This window comes from Toxorhynchites rutilus, chromosome 1, assembly GCF_029784135.1.
Source record: "Toxorhynchites rutilus septentrionalis strain SRP chromosome 1, ASM2978413v1, whole genome shotgun sequence".
NCBI lineage: Eukaryota > Metazoa > Arthropoda > Insecta > Diptera > Culicidae > Toxorhynchites > Toxorhynchites rutilus.
In genome coordinates, this window is record NC_073744.1 from 138,173,640 (window position 1) to 138,187,040 (window position 13,401).

Here is a 13,401-nt window from a genome sequence, read left to right on the forward strand (position 1 = left end):
TCGCAAGGATTACCTACAATTGTTAATGGAGCAGTTATTACACTAATTACCAGGACGACATCTGCTGTTGTGGTATTACAGCAGCAGCCGCAGCCGCAGCAGCATCATCATCATCTAGATCATAGCATGTGCGGTCATCATTATTAAGACGACTAAGTTTCACCTGCTTCTGTGCTGCGAGTGGGAATACTCCTTCCCCAATTTTTTTCCTGCTTGTTTTCGTAACTCAGCAACAGTCAACCATGTGACTCATCATCATCTCTTTTGTGCACCCCTTTCCCCAGTGTTCAAAAACAAAAAAATGGAAACAAACATGCCATATCATTAAAAGGGCCCAAAAATGCTTCACCGGTGACGGCAGGCCCTACGCTCTGCGTGTTGATGAGTCGGCGGGGCTCAGGGGGACATGTGCAAAAATTGCCCATCAATCATAAACCATTCCGAGTGCCGAGTCGGTGTATTTGGGTGCAATTACCGAATTTTCGGTGAGCATTAACGTGGCGAGTGCTGCTCGTTTCCTTATAGCACATCAATTAATGCACCTCTGCTGCAGTGGCGGTGCACCGGTCGACTCGTGCGCTAATTGGTGCTCTTTACCCTCCGTAACGCGACGTGATGACGAGTGTGATGGGCACACGCGCAGGATTTTTGCAGGTCCTTACCTCTCCTCGATTGAGAATCGAATGGTCTCTAAAATTGTTGCAGATAGTTGATTGCGTCTTCGGATCGGTCATTAAACCCCACAACAAGACTGATAGATGTTTTTCATATCGATTCGGATGCTTTTTGTCGATCGTTCAGTGCCCAATCCATTGGCGGATAAGTGCCAATGTCGATTATCAGATGATGGGTGATAATTGTGGTCATTTTGAGTGTTTTAATGCGCGGAAGTGGTTATGCAGCTTGGCGTTTTTTAAGCGAGCATCCGTGTCAATGCATCAGTGAGAATGCTTTTGTATGTGTTTTTGGGCATTTGATATGACTCGTGTGTCAGCTTTTGCTAAGTGTTTTTGTGAAACTTTGTTGTGTAACGTTTTTGTAGCATGATAGCTCGAACTGGATGCATGAATAACAATACGTCGTAAAATTGTGTTTTTGAAAAACGGAAATTGAATCATAAGAACGTTTAACAAAAATCGTTTTAACTTAGATACAATATCTTATAGATGGAATATCTCTCCGACTGCTCAAAAGGAGCCTCGAAATCAAATCTACCATTTAAATCAGTTCAGCCCTTTGTTACAATCTTCATGAAAATGCTCCAGATTGTATGCTTGCATATCCGTGCTGAACTGTCCTGAAAATATTCATTATTGTTGAACCAGTAATACGATCGCTCAAACGTGTGTTTTTGGAATCTAATTCCTTTATGTAGTTCTATCATACTACGATTAATTATGACGATTCCTTCACGCTTGTAGATGTACCACTCTCGTGCTATTCTATCGAACCGTTTTATCAGAATGGACAGATAGTGAGTTCCTCCCTCAAAGCGTTACAGTCTTATTTATTTTCGTAGTTAACTCAGCTGTCGAAACAATGGTTCCATCTAGTTTTGCTCTGTGTGAAATCTGTTTCTATCATTCGGGCTAAGAGTACTTTTTTATCCCTTTCGTTCATTCGATGTAGACTCCTTAACACCCCGAGTAAGAATATTCCTTCTGTGTGATACGAGGCTCCCACTGTTGTGTTATTAGCAGTAAAAATAGTCCTATGTTTCTTGTTGCAAGCAACAGAGCGTGTGTGATCGAAGAGTGGCTGAATCTCCATGACTTGATGATTGGTTGCGTAGACGTAGTTATTGTTTAATATTCTATAATAACTATAACACAAAAAAAAAGATAGGTCTGCGCCTAGAGGCACACACGTGAGCTTGACGTAAGACTGTGAATTTGAAATAAATTATTGTGATTGTTCAGAATCCGTAAATTTTACTTCTTTAATACTTCAAATGGTGACCCTAGAAAAGCCGTTTGTTATATAAACTTGTGTCCTTCAAACTATTTGTAAGAATTGTAGTTGAAGAAGGATCAAGAATCATTATTATTGCAGTTTATGCTCAATAGTCAACTATTGAAAACAAACGAGACACTCGACTCTCTGACTATCTTATATCGGTTTACACAAATCTGGCTAAATTACCATTAGTAGAACCATTCCTATCCTATTCATTTATTAACACCTCGGCGTCCGCACGTTTCGTAAAAAAAATATTCGCTTTTCGACATTATCGACATTATTATTTTTAATTATAAATTGTTAAGTTTTGGTAATCTCACCGCTAGTTTTCATAAGTTCTTTTAGTCTGTTCCCCTACTTTCATGAAATTTCGAAGATATACATACATAAATTTTACAAAACTTGCCCACATTCCCCCCACTATATGTCCATGCGGGTAATCATCGAAAAATTGTTTTACTTTTCGATCAGTTTTAATTTTAGTAAAAACATTGAAAAACATTCGGCCGATTAATTTGAAAAACAGTATATTGCAATGCAAGAAACTACATTTAAGTTTGGAGAAACATGAGTTTCGAAAGGTATAATTGAAGTTCTTCTTAATATGTCCGTATTTCCCCACCTCCTCTACTTGAACATAAAAACATAAAACTTGTTGGCGTGTGTAAGTTATTGTTACCTAAACAAAACCCCAACATAATTCAAACGATACTAAAGTGCTGTCGTTTGTCACTGAGATACTATGCGCACGTAACCACTGTGGTGTCGCCGGACGCCAAAGTGTTAATGTAATTTCGCCGAAGAGGGTAACAAGCTATAATTTATCAGTTCATACAGGGTTTTCCATTTCGGGCTTCCGAAAGTATACAGCCCTGCGCTGACAACCGTTTGACATAGCTGTCAACCAAAGCGTCATATCGTTAGTTGAATGTCTGCCATTTTACAATATGGATCGTTTTAGCATCGCACAACGTGTTAATTTTGTTAAATTATACTATAAAAATGATGAAAAACCGGCAAATGTTTTTCGAGCATTACGGACGGATTTTGGTCGTCATGGACGGCCTACAGAGCACACAATCGCTAATGTAGTGCGTAAATTCGAACAAACTGGATCCGTAGCGGATATTGTGAAACCTGTGCATCATCGTAATGTGCGTTCGGCCGAAAAATATTGCTGCTGTTGCTGCCAGTGTGGAGGATGACCCGAATGTTTCGATTCCACGGCGTGCTCAGCAATTGGGCTTGTCAAACACATCATTGTGACGAATTTTGCATTTGGACTTGCACCTACATCCATATAAAGTCCAACTGGTACGAACATTAGAGCGTGGTGACCATGGAATGCGTCGGGCATACGTCGATTGGGTGAACGAACAACAGCAGCAAAATGCTGAATTTTCGCATCGAATTTTCTTCAGCGATGAGGCACATTTCGAGCTCGGTGGCTATGTGAACACCCAAAATTTCCGTATATGGGGCTCAGAAAATCCACACGTGATTGTTGAGAGGCCATTGCATCCGCCAAAAGTCACTGTTTGGTGCGCATTATGGTCTGGTGGAGTCATCGGGCCGTATTTCTTTGAAAATGAGGACGGCGAGACGATAACTGTGAATGGTGAGCGCTATGGCCGCATGTTAACCGATTTTTTTTGCCAAAAATTGAAGATATGGATACGGATGACATGTGGTTTCAGCAGGACGGCGCCACGTACCACACAACACGACCGAACATGGCCATATTGCGAACGAAATTTGAGGGACGCATAATTTCGCGTTTGGTGATGCCAATTGGCCGTCCAGATCATGCGATTTGAACCCGCTAAACTTTTTTTTGTGGGGTTATGCGAAAGACCGTGTCTATGCCAACTCTCCGCAAACTCTTGAACATTTGAAAGACAACATTCGTGAAGTTTTTATTTAAAAAATTTATTGGATAACAACCTGAACATCATTCTCATAAAATCTCTAACGATCTTGAAATCCTTAAAACCGACTCTCGTCGAAACTTTGAGGATAATAGAATCACTTAATATTTCGTTACATAACTCTTTTTCAATTTCGCAGAGTGACGTCAAAAGATGATCAATTGAGGGTCCAACGTTTGGAACTCACAATCGTTCGCTTAAAAAACAACTACTAACTATACATTATTTTTGAAATCTGGATATTGGTGCTTCAGATGATTTGCTTGATACAGAAGTATGAAATTCATAATGGTCTTATAACAATAAAGTAGCAAACATAAGTTAAACTGAAGTCTCAAAATACACTGTTTGGTATCTATTAGGTGTACCGGTAAGTTTCTTCGGTTTTACAACAGATGGCGTAACTTGATTATTACGCCAGTGAATCAAATTTCCAGACATTCGTTGGAAAGCTACTGTCATTGCGCGTCTTTTTCAGTAGATGTCAAAAAATTTAAGCGTAAACAACATAGTTTTTTGCCACTTCGGATATGTCGAATTTCGTACCAACGAGAGTGTTTTTGCGGGGAGTGTTACTTCATTACTTCAATATGAACCACAGGTCAGGAAATTCCAGGCGTTTGGAAAGAATTTGTTCTCTCGACTCGCTTTGGTTCACCTCCATTTTCGTTGAATCGAAAAACACGACTTCGAGTTTGACAGCATGTAGACAATACACATCAATGAGAAAGTGTGCAAATTTTGGTTGGTTTTTACCCAATGATAAAAAACTGTGATCACGCGTATTCTAGAGCTTGCCACTCAGAATGCATTCAAGGCGTGTTATTTGGCATAGAAATCTCAACTAAGTACAAATAAAAATGACGCAAGTAATACTACGTTGAGACGGCGAAGTTAGTGCCATTGTAGAAAGAAGAAGAAGAAGATAAAAAAGTTATGCCCTGTTTAATGTGTCGCAGTAATTTCGTGTTCGCCCTTTATGAATTGAAGCCACGAGACGTCGAACGCCGTTTTTTCACGTGCGAACAACGGCATAAAAGAAATGTTTTTTTTGCATCGAATCGTTACTGGCGATGAAAAGTGGGTCCATTACGACAATCCTAAACGTCGGGCAACGTATGGATACCCTGGCCATGCATCAACATCGACGGCCGCGCGGAATATGCACGGCCAGAGAGTTATGCTGTCTATCTGGTGGGACCAGCTGGGTGGGGTGTACTATGAGCTGCTAGAACCGAATAAAACCATTACGGGGGACCTCTACCGACGACAATTGATGCGTTTGAGCCGTGCACTGAAGGAAAAACGGCCACACTACACACAAAGACACGATAAAGTTATTTTGCAGCACGACAATGCTCGTCCACATGTCGCGAGACCGGTCAAAACACACATGGAAACGCTGAAATGGGAGGTCCTATCCCACCCGCCGTATTCTCCAGACATTGCTCCGTCCGATTGCTACCTTTTTCGATTGATGCAACACGGCTTGGTTGATCAGCACTTCTCCAATTTTGATTAAGTCAAAAATTGGATCGATTGCTTTATGTTAATTTTTGCTTTATTTTAATTTTTGAAAAAAAAACGACGAAACTTACCGGTACTCCTGTTAGATAGTCACAAAAATGTTAGCAGAAACGAGGGAATAATTCAATCACAGTAGTTTTTATATATTTATAATAGAAAAAATGCTATACGAAGATGGCACAGGTTTTGGATCGGTTCAATCGCTATCAAATTGATAAAACCTCCGAAGTTCGATGTTCAAACAGACACTGTACATTTTTTCCGAACTGAATTTATGTAAATGATTGCGGGAAACAATCGTAGCTAAGCATCGTGCCTCACGCTATCCAGGCAAAAATGGCACCCCCTAGTCGCCGCCACTGCTAAGGAGTAAGGTACCATCGAAGTCAGCAAAAAGCCTGGTAGTCCTCGAAGCTTCCAGACTTGTTGGTGATTTCGATGGCACCTTACTCCTTCATCACCGTTGGGTACGATGGATTGAACTCTTCATGCCTTGTAGCCGCCAATATCTGGCTTCTACCTTGTGATTGCAGCGATCAAATCCGATTTCGGCTGTAGTCAATTTTTTCACCACACACTGCATATCGAAAAGAAACATTGACAGTTTACGTGGGAATCGTTTGGTAGTGTATGCTTCAGAAACCGACCACCAGATGTCTCAAAAATGCATTTGTTAGTTTCTACACTGAAACAAAAAACTGTTTCGTTATTTGGGCCTACATCCAAATAAAAGGCTGCTCAAGTGCACTTTACATCAAAGAGTTCTTCGGGATGCGACTAAAATAATAGAGTTCACTACAAGCTGCAACCAAAAATTCAAGATCAAATAGGTTAGAAGGAAGATCATTAACGAGGGCTTAATATAAAACTGAAGGACACAAGGGAAAATTGTCAGGTTATTTTATGCATTTGTCCTGGACCGTTGCTATTAATTCGTTTAGTTGCAAACAGTACTTGTTGCAATCTATCGACTGGATGCTTGCTAGAAGCTCTCAAAATGCCTTTCCAATCTCACCAAACACATAGCAGGACCTTCCCCGGGTGAAAAAGGTACTCGATTGGTCGCCTACATGATACCATCATCATGAGCAACACAAATATCAGAAATCTTTGTTTTGGTCGTTGCAGTTCCACCTGTTACGAATGAATCCCTAGACTTATTTGATAGCTGAATTAACTGTCAGTAGGGTACTCCACTGTCCGCTGAAATGTTGGCACTTTCAGTGCACAGCCAGTAAGATAAGCTGTGTCAGATGTGTGCCGTGGAAATAACGATTAGTTTATATGAAAACATTGTAATAACATATGTATGTAGTCTACAGTTGATTGACGAAATAAATAAATAAATAAAAAGATATAGTGGCCGAAGACCGGATTCGGGGGAACTAAAGGTGAATATGCATACCTTCGGAAATTCGTCGGGTTTGGCTCATACCATGGAACAATTTTATTCTGTTTGAAATGAGGATTCAGAACATGGGAATTATCGATGATGGATGCCAACTGGAGGGCTCTATCCACACAAGGACAATCGAAACCATTATGTTAACTTTGTAACAGAATCACACACAGATTATTCATTTTCAATGAAGCAGGTCCATTGACCGAATGACAGAACAGTATTTGGAAAAAAGTCGCAAAAAAATAACCGAAAAAAGCATACAAGCCTTTTTTTAATATAGCTATTAGCAGAAATAATAATCTCCATTACCAGGGATTGAATGCTAACACTAAAAAGAGAATCCTAATTTCTGTAACTGCGCTTTTCCACGAGCGTATATTTCTTTTATGCTCTCGGTGCGATTTTTTTCCCAGAATCTGACAGACACCTGTCCGAGTAAGTATCGCCTTAAATAATAGAAAAACGAACAGATGATCGATTTCGTTTCTGTAACCTTCAAGCTGAAACTTCGGAACACTCATTGGGTCGATAAGTGAATTTAAACTGCGAAAACTGCCGATTTTTGGGAAAAATGTTCCAACGACTAACCAGATATGGTCTGCTAATCTCAAAAAGGTTCGGAACTTCATAAAGTAAGGGGAGAGCTGCAAAATTCTAAAGCTACTGTTACGTATACTAATAGTGTCGAACGAAATCGAAGTACATATATAGCAAACTTGAGAGTAGCCCAACAGATCAAACTAATGGCCGTAGCGATTCAAGTTTCCTGCAAAGTTTCCCAAAGCAAGTTGGAGAGTGATCTTTGAGAAAAATTCGTTGCCTAATCTACTCGCAACTTATTCAATGCGATTGTTCCTGTGTTTGAGATACAATTTTCGTAGAACGCGACTGCATTTGCGACAATGTAAATCTCAAAACGTTTTCAATTTTCAATTTGTTTCTAAAAACGTAAAAGTAAACTTTCAAAATGATATTCGTGGCGAGGAATCTTTTCTCATGTCTAACTATTTATCCTGTACTTCTTCGGGAAGATTATCCACATTCAAGTAGACAGGAAACGGTTTACTAGCTAGAGCAGCATCTTTTCGTGTCGGTTCAGAAAAATACCGCTCAAACTCCTTCTAAGGGCAGTCCATGTGAGCTAAAAATTTCCGAGTCATGATCTGAATGTTACTTAGAATTTGAATGCACTCTCGGTCAGATTAGAACTCGAACTCTGGTATACTACTGATTATCAGAATTGCAAAAAATAAGGTCGCGAGTAAACTCGTGAATCAAAAACAGCATGTAAATCGGCAGCGGTTTTACTCATGCGCGAATTGTGTATATTGAACCAGGTATCAGACAAAATGCTCATGAATGCCCACAAGTGCTCAACAGTGGAATCTGGAATCAAATCGAGTTGTTTGACTCGAAACATATGACAGGGGCCTGTTTCGACTCAATACTCAGTATAAGATGAATACTTTCATGATATCACTTGGTCAGAGGCATGTGTATGAATTAATCCACCTCGTTGACATACTCATAGTTTGCACAGCGAAGAACGTAATATGCATTGAAATTTGTTTGGCGTCAAACACAACCGTGAGAGTGATATTTCGTCCGACTCAAATGGTTCATGTGACTCACAACGACCCCTGTTCCACCGCCGAGTGGACTTCGATCAAGGTAATACACATTTGCCCATCAGCCGCAATTGGGCCACTTCTCGCTCAGAATAACAACTAAGTAAGTGACAGAACTCGACGACGACGACAACAAACAAAGACAGCGCGATCAAAGTTACTTCTCGCCGTCAGCGTTTTTGTCTCCTCTTCTTTTCTGTCATTTTCCTATTTCTCAAACTGTCACCGATGGCGACATCACTTCGATCGAGATTGAAACAAGGTGAACCCGGATAGTCTCGAGTCCATCCGCGCGGGTTTCGATTTAGATTACTCAGCGTCTACTAAAAGCGTTTTCGTGAGCGATGCATTCTACACACGCGTTCATTTACGGCCAAATTGTATGTTCAAAATCATCAGAAGACATACAGCATGGCGTCACAAAAGCTTTGTGACCTTCTGTCGACAGGCGGCCGTGTCATGTTGCGTTCATGTCAGATTTGCAAATTAATCTTCACCAGACCACGCAGGTCGCGTGGGGAACCTACACGGCCCGAACGTGTGGGGGTGGATGGCTGTAAATTACTCGAATGGCGTCAGACTATGATGCAGGAAAAAAAACCCATTTGTATTGATCTGTCCAAATGGTTCGATTTGCTCGGTTCGCTCCTAATTAGTTTCCTCCGCGCAGAACCAGAACGGAACTGTCGGTTTCCGTTGGTTGGTTGGTGTGAATCGGTGCGACGAGGAGGAAACCGAAATCTGCTCGGTTTCCGGTGTGAACCTATCAAACAACCGTCACGATGCTAAATGATGACGACGTCGACTGTGTGTAAATATGTTTGTGTACCACTATCACGACAACCGATCGCGGCGCGGTTGTTTACATTCGCTGCTTTTACCCGCTGCTAACCTCTTTTGCGAAAGTGAAACAAAAGCGTGGCCCGAAAAGAAGGAAAATTCAACAAACCTGACTCATCGTGCATTTCCGCTGAAAAAAGCTTACGCGCGGGGGGAGGTCTCTGTTACTTGTCTTCTTCTTCCCATGAGCTACTCGTAGGTCGACGAAGCTGAACGAAAAGGATTTTCTGATGAATGACTCTCCAGCGACAGAGGAGGAAATTCTTGGCATATTTTTGATCGCGGTGATGAGTCAAACATCACCACTCACGCTGGGTTGTGTAATGTGCATTCTTGTGGTCGTTAGATGGGGGAACAAGAAACGGGAAGAGAGGAGATTATGATGCTTGGTGTTCACGGGAAAGGTTACCAAATAAGCCGATCACTACCAGTCAGCGCGATCCACAGTACCGAAACCGAAACGAATTGAGTAGAAAATAAAAGTTTCGAAACACGTCTTTCACAGCTAATTAAGTGATTATCTGCCCTGCCCGCTTTGTCTCTGCGGGCTTAATCGGATTGGAAAGGCCAACGGAGAAAACGACACGACGATGATCAAGTTTCGTTACAAGCGGAAAGACACAACCGCATCAACAACAACGACGGCAGCGGCGGCGGCGGCTGCTACGAGTGTTGCTACTGTAACAGCTACCAGTAACCCCGTGACGGCTGCCACCGGATCTTCCGGGCTACAATACCTGCAGCCTGCATCCTCCGCAACTTTACCAAAAACTAGAAATGCCATTAGCAATCAAAATGGGATGGGTGTTCAGTACCACGCGCATTACGATACCAACAGCTACAATCCAAATAATGGTGGCTTCGATGCCTCTGGCTACGGTCTAAGCAGTGAACCCTCCTATCACGAAGTGATCAGTCGTCTCAAGACGGAAAGTGTCCATCAGCAGCACTATGAGTATATGTCCTGCATCAATTCTGTTGTTGTGAGTCTTCGCCAGCGATCGTCAGTAATCAATCTTTTGCGAACAAAACTGACCGTACTTTTTCCGATTTCATCAACAGGAACTCTTCTCCCAGCTGCAGACCAGCTCCGAGCCGGCCCTCTGCCCGGAACCGCTGCGTCGAGCGCTCGCCAGCGGACCGCTGGCCGGTCGTCGTTTCCCGCTCGGCTGTCTCGGTGACGCCGCCGAGTGCTTCGAGCTGCTGCTGCATCGGGTCCACCAGCATCTTTCCCCCAGCGATGGGGACAGCTGCGAGGTTCCGCAGTGCGTCGCTCACCAGCGCTTCGCCATGCGAGTGGTCGAGCAGAGCGTGTGCGAGTGTGGTGCCAACTCGGAGCAGCTACCGTTCACCCAGGTAAGAGGACTCTCTGGCGTACTTTTTCCCCTTTTACTGAAATCAACCCCGTTCGATCGAGGAACAGTCTTTTATGACCTTGTCACTATCTAATAATCACCAGAAAGCGTGAGTACGGCAGCAAAGGCGCTCGGTCGTAAAAGCGATAAAAAGAATAATGTACAGTTTGAACAACGAGTGATGAACCCCTCTCTCTCGAGTTCGAGGATTCGCCATAAATCAAACATTAACACCATCGACACCAATCAGTAGTGTCGTCAGTTCCTTGAAAATAAGGTACGGCCGAGCAGAGGGCAAACACTCACACTCGCGGGGTTTTTCGCTTTAAATGCCATACCTTGACTTCGTCTCATTCATCAACCGTTTTACAAAGTCCAATGCAACCGGATTTATGAGACGGCTGCTGCTCACGTTACTATCTCCTTTGTATGCCGCGTTTTTTTTATTTCGGTTCAATTGAAAAATGAAGGAATCTCGATTGAGATTCCGCGGGGTTCACCGTCTAGAAGAATCACGTTCACAGTTTTGAGATTGTGGTAAACCAAATTCAGACAGAAACAGGATCATGGACCCTAGTATTTATTATTATCGAGTCTAAGTCTTCAAAACTTAGAAGCGATGTGAATATTTTTCAAATAAAAGTCTGTTATTGTTTTATTGCCTTTTCTTCTTTCTATGGCGGCTATAACTATTGAATATTTATGCCGAATTGATAGTTAACCTTACGTTTGAAGATTTTCATGACTTTTGAGTCACCCTGTACTTCAATAGAGCTGTCACATGTCAAAATATAAATAACAATATAATTCTCTCGATCGTCATTCGGCCGTAGTTCTGTGCGTATCATATATAAAGAATTTCTCGTGAAAATTATTTTATTCAATCTGAAATCTTAGGAGTTAGACAAATCATCAGTTTGGTCGACTGTTTACATTTTCTAAGAGAGACAGATATTTTATTTCATCGCAGGGATTAATTCGCATAGATATTACTTTGATGTTTGGGAGCAAAGTGGTCAGGGGACCAATTATATGAGACCTCAATATGAGAAACATTATGTGTTTCTTACCACGTTTTTGTATGATGAGAAAATTTAAATTACAACTCTAGGTGCATATTTTTGTCACATTTATTCATTGATCAGGCTCATTAGAATTTTATCTGTAACAGAGCCGGGTTTTTATCGTGTACATGTACATATGTTTATGTTTCTATAAATTGTAAATTACACAGTAGTAGTAGTAGTAGCCATTTAGGCGTTAGGTTTTCTGTTCCATTACATTATGGTAAATTACTCTGTAGTAGCCATTTAGGCGTAAGGGTATTCTATTTGTTCTTCCATTGTTCAGCAGACCGGACAGCGGAGACAGTTGATATTGATCATTGTTGGGTTATTTATAGAACAGCAGCCCGATGTTTCTTGCAGAGCAGAGCAGTTGTATGGATGAATCGATCTTTGTATCCACCGTGGATCGATCTCCATAGCTGATTGATGGTTGCGTGGACGTAGTTATTCTATAACAACACAAAGATGGTCAATTGAGGGCCCTGAGTTTGAACTCACGATCGATCGCTTAGTAAGCGAACGCGTAACCAAGTGGCTACGAAGACCCCCTAACTCTAGGTGCATAGGCCAAACTTATTTCATACACGCACCTACTATTTCAATAATGATTTAAATTATTTTAACACTTTACCGACCGGTAGCGGTTCGAACATACTATGCCCTTTTCACCACCCATTCAGCCGCAGATCGTCCGAAACACTACTAAGTGTTTGCTAAAGCTAATGTTTTGAGAAAAGCAGCGATTATCTGAATAAAGAATACGAAACGCTTGCTGCTTGCTACTTATCAGCCTAACCTAACCAAATCTAACAGAAAGATCGAAAGTCGATTAATCGACAACAGGTCGGTAAGCGCTGTGGAGCAAAAGTCGAATAATCGACGGTCGGTTGGTAAAGTGTTAATTTATGATAACTTTGTCCCCACAAGGTGACCACATAGTAAAAACCGCTTGAACAGATAAGTTGAGCTACAATATTTTTCGAAAAACGGTGATTGCAGCGGTATGTGGACGCCGGAAATGAGTATATTCCCTAAGGTGACCCCACTATGCCCCCATCATTACATTCTTCTTGAATGGCACTAACGTTCCAGTGAAACTTTTGCCTTCTCAATGTAGCATTACTTGCGTCATTTTTATTAGTAGTACTTGGTTGAGATTTCTATGCCGAATAACACGCTCTGGAGTGGCAAGCTCTAGAATACGCATGACCACAGTGCAAGCCGGAAGAACTTTTTTGACGAAAAATACCCCGGCCAGAACGGGAGTCGAACCCGAACCCCCGGCATGATAGTGTGGGACGCTAACCACTCGGCCACGAAAGCACCTGCATCATTACATTAGGAATATTGAAATTAGCTAACGCCAAGTCTCACAATCACAGCAAGCCTCTGACAGTAAAGGTGGAAACAGAATGCCGCGTTGTGCGTTGCTTCTCATCAGCTGTCATTTTTTGCGTTTTGTACTAAAACATTCGCCCGACGCAGTCTGTTGATTTGCAGTCACAATCTAGCATCGCGTCACCACTTTTCATGTAAACAAAAACAAAATAAAATTCGTATGAAAATCTTGTTCTTATTGTGTCCACGGATCAGTTGAATGTTTTTAAAAAAAACACATTGACATCCGCGCTGGCGGCATTGAGCTTCATTTACTAGTTTAGGGGAGCGTGAAAGAATAGCTGATTTTCAATCGGA

The 13,401-nt window shown here is 41.8% G+C and overlaps 1 protein-coding gene across 5 annotated transcripts in view; it reads left to right on the forward strand.

Moving 5' to 3' along the window:
* Window positions 1–13,401, forward strand: part of LOC129763583 (uncharacterized) — a 300,619-nt gene that overhangs the window by 259,224 nt on the left and 27,994 nt on the right. For 4 of the 5 annotated variants that reach the window (XM_055762800.1, XM_055762801.1, XM_055762805.1 and 1 more), the window contains one exon: window positions 10,347–10,640. In XM_055762800.1, coding sequence (XP_055618775.1) covers window positions 10,347–10,640 — 294 coding nt within the window. Of the gene's footprint in view, window positions 1–9,789; window positions 10,268–10,346; window positions 10,641–13,401 lie in introns of all 5 variants that reach the window. The other variant, XM_055762803.1, reaches the window with a different exon arrangement.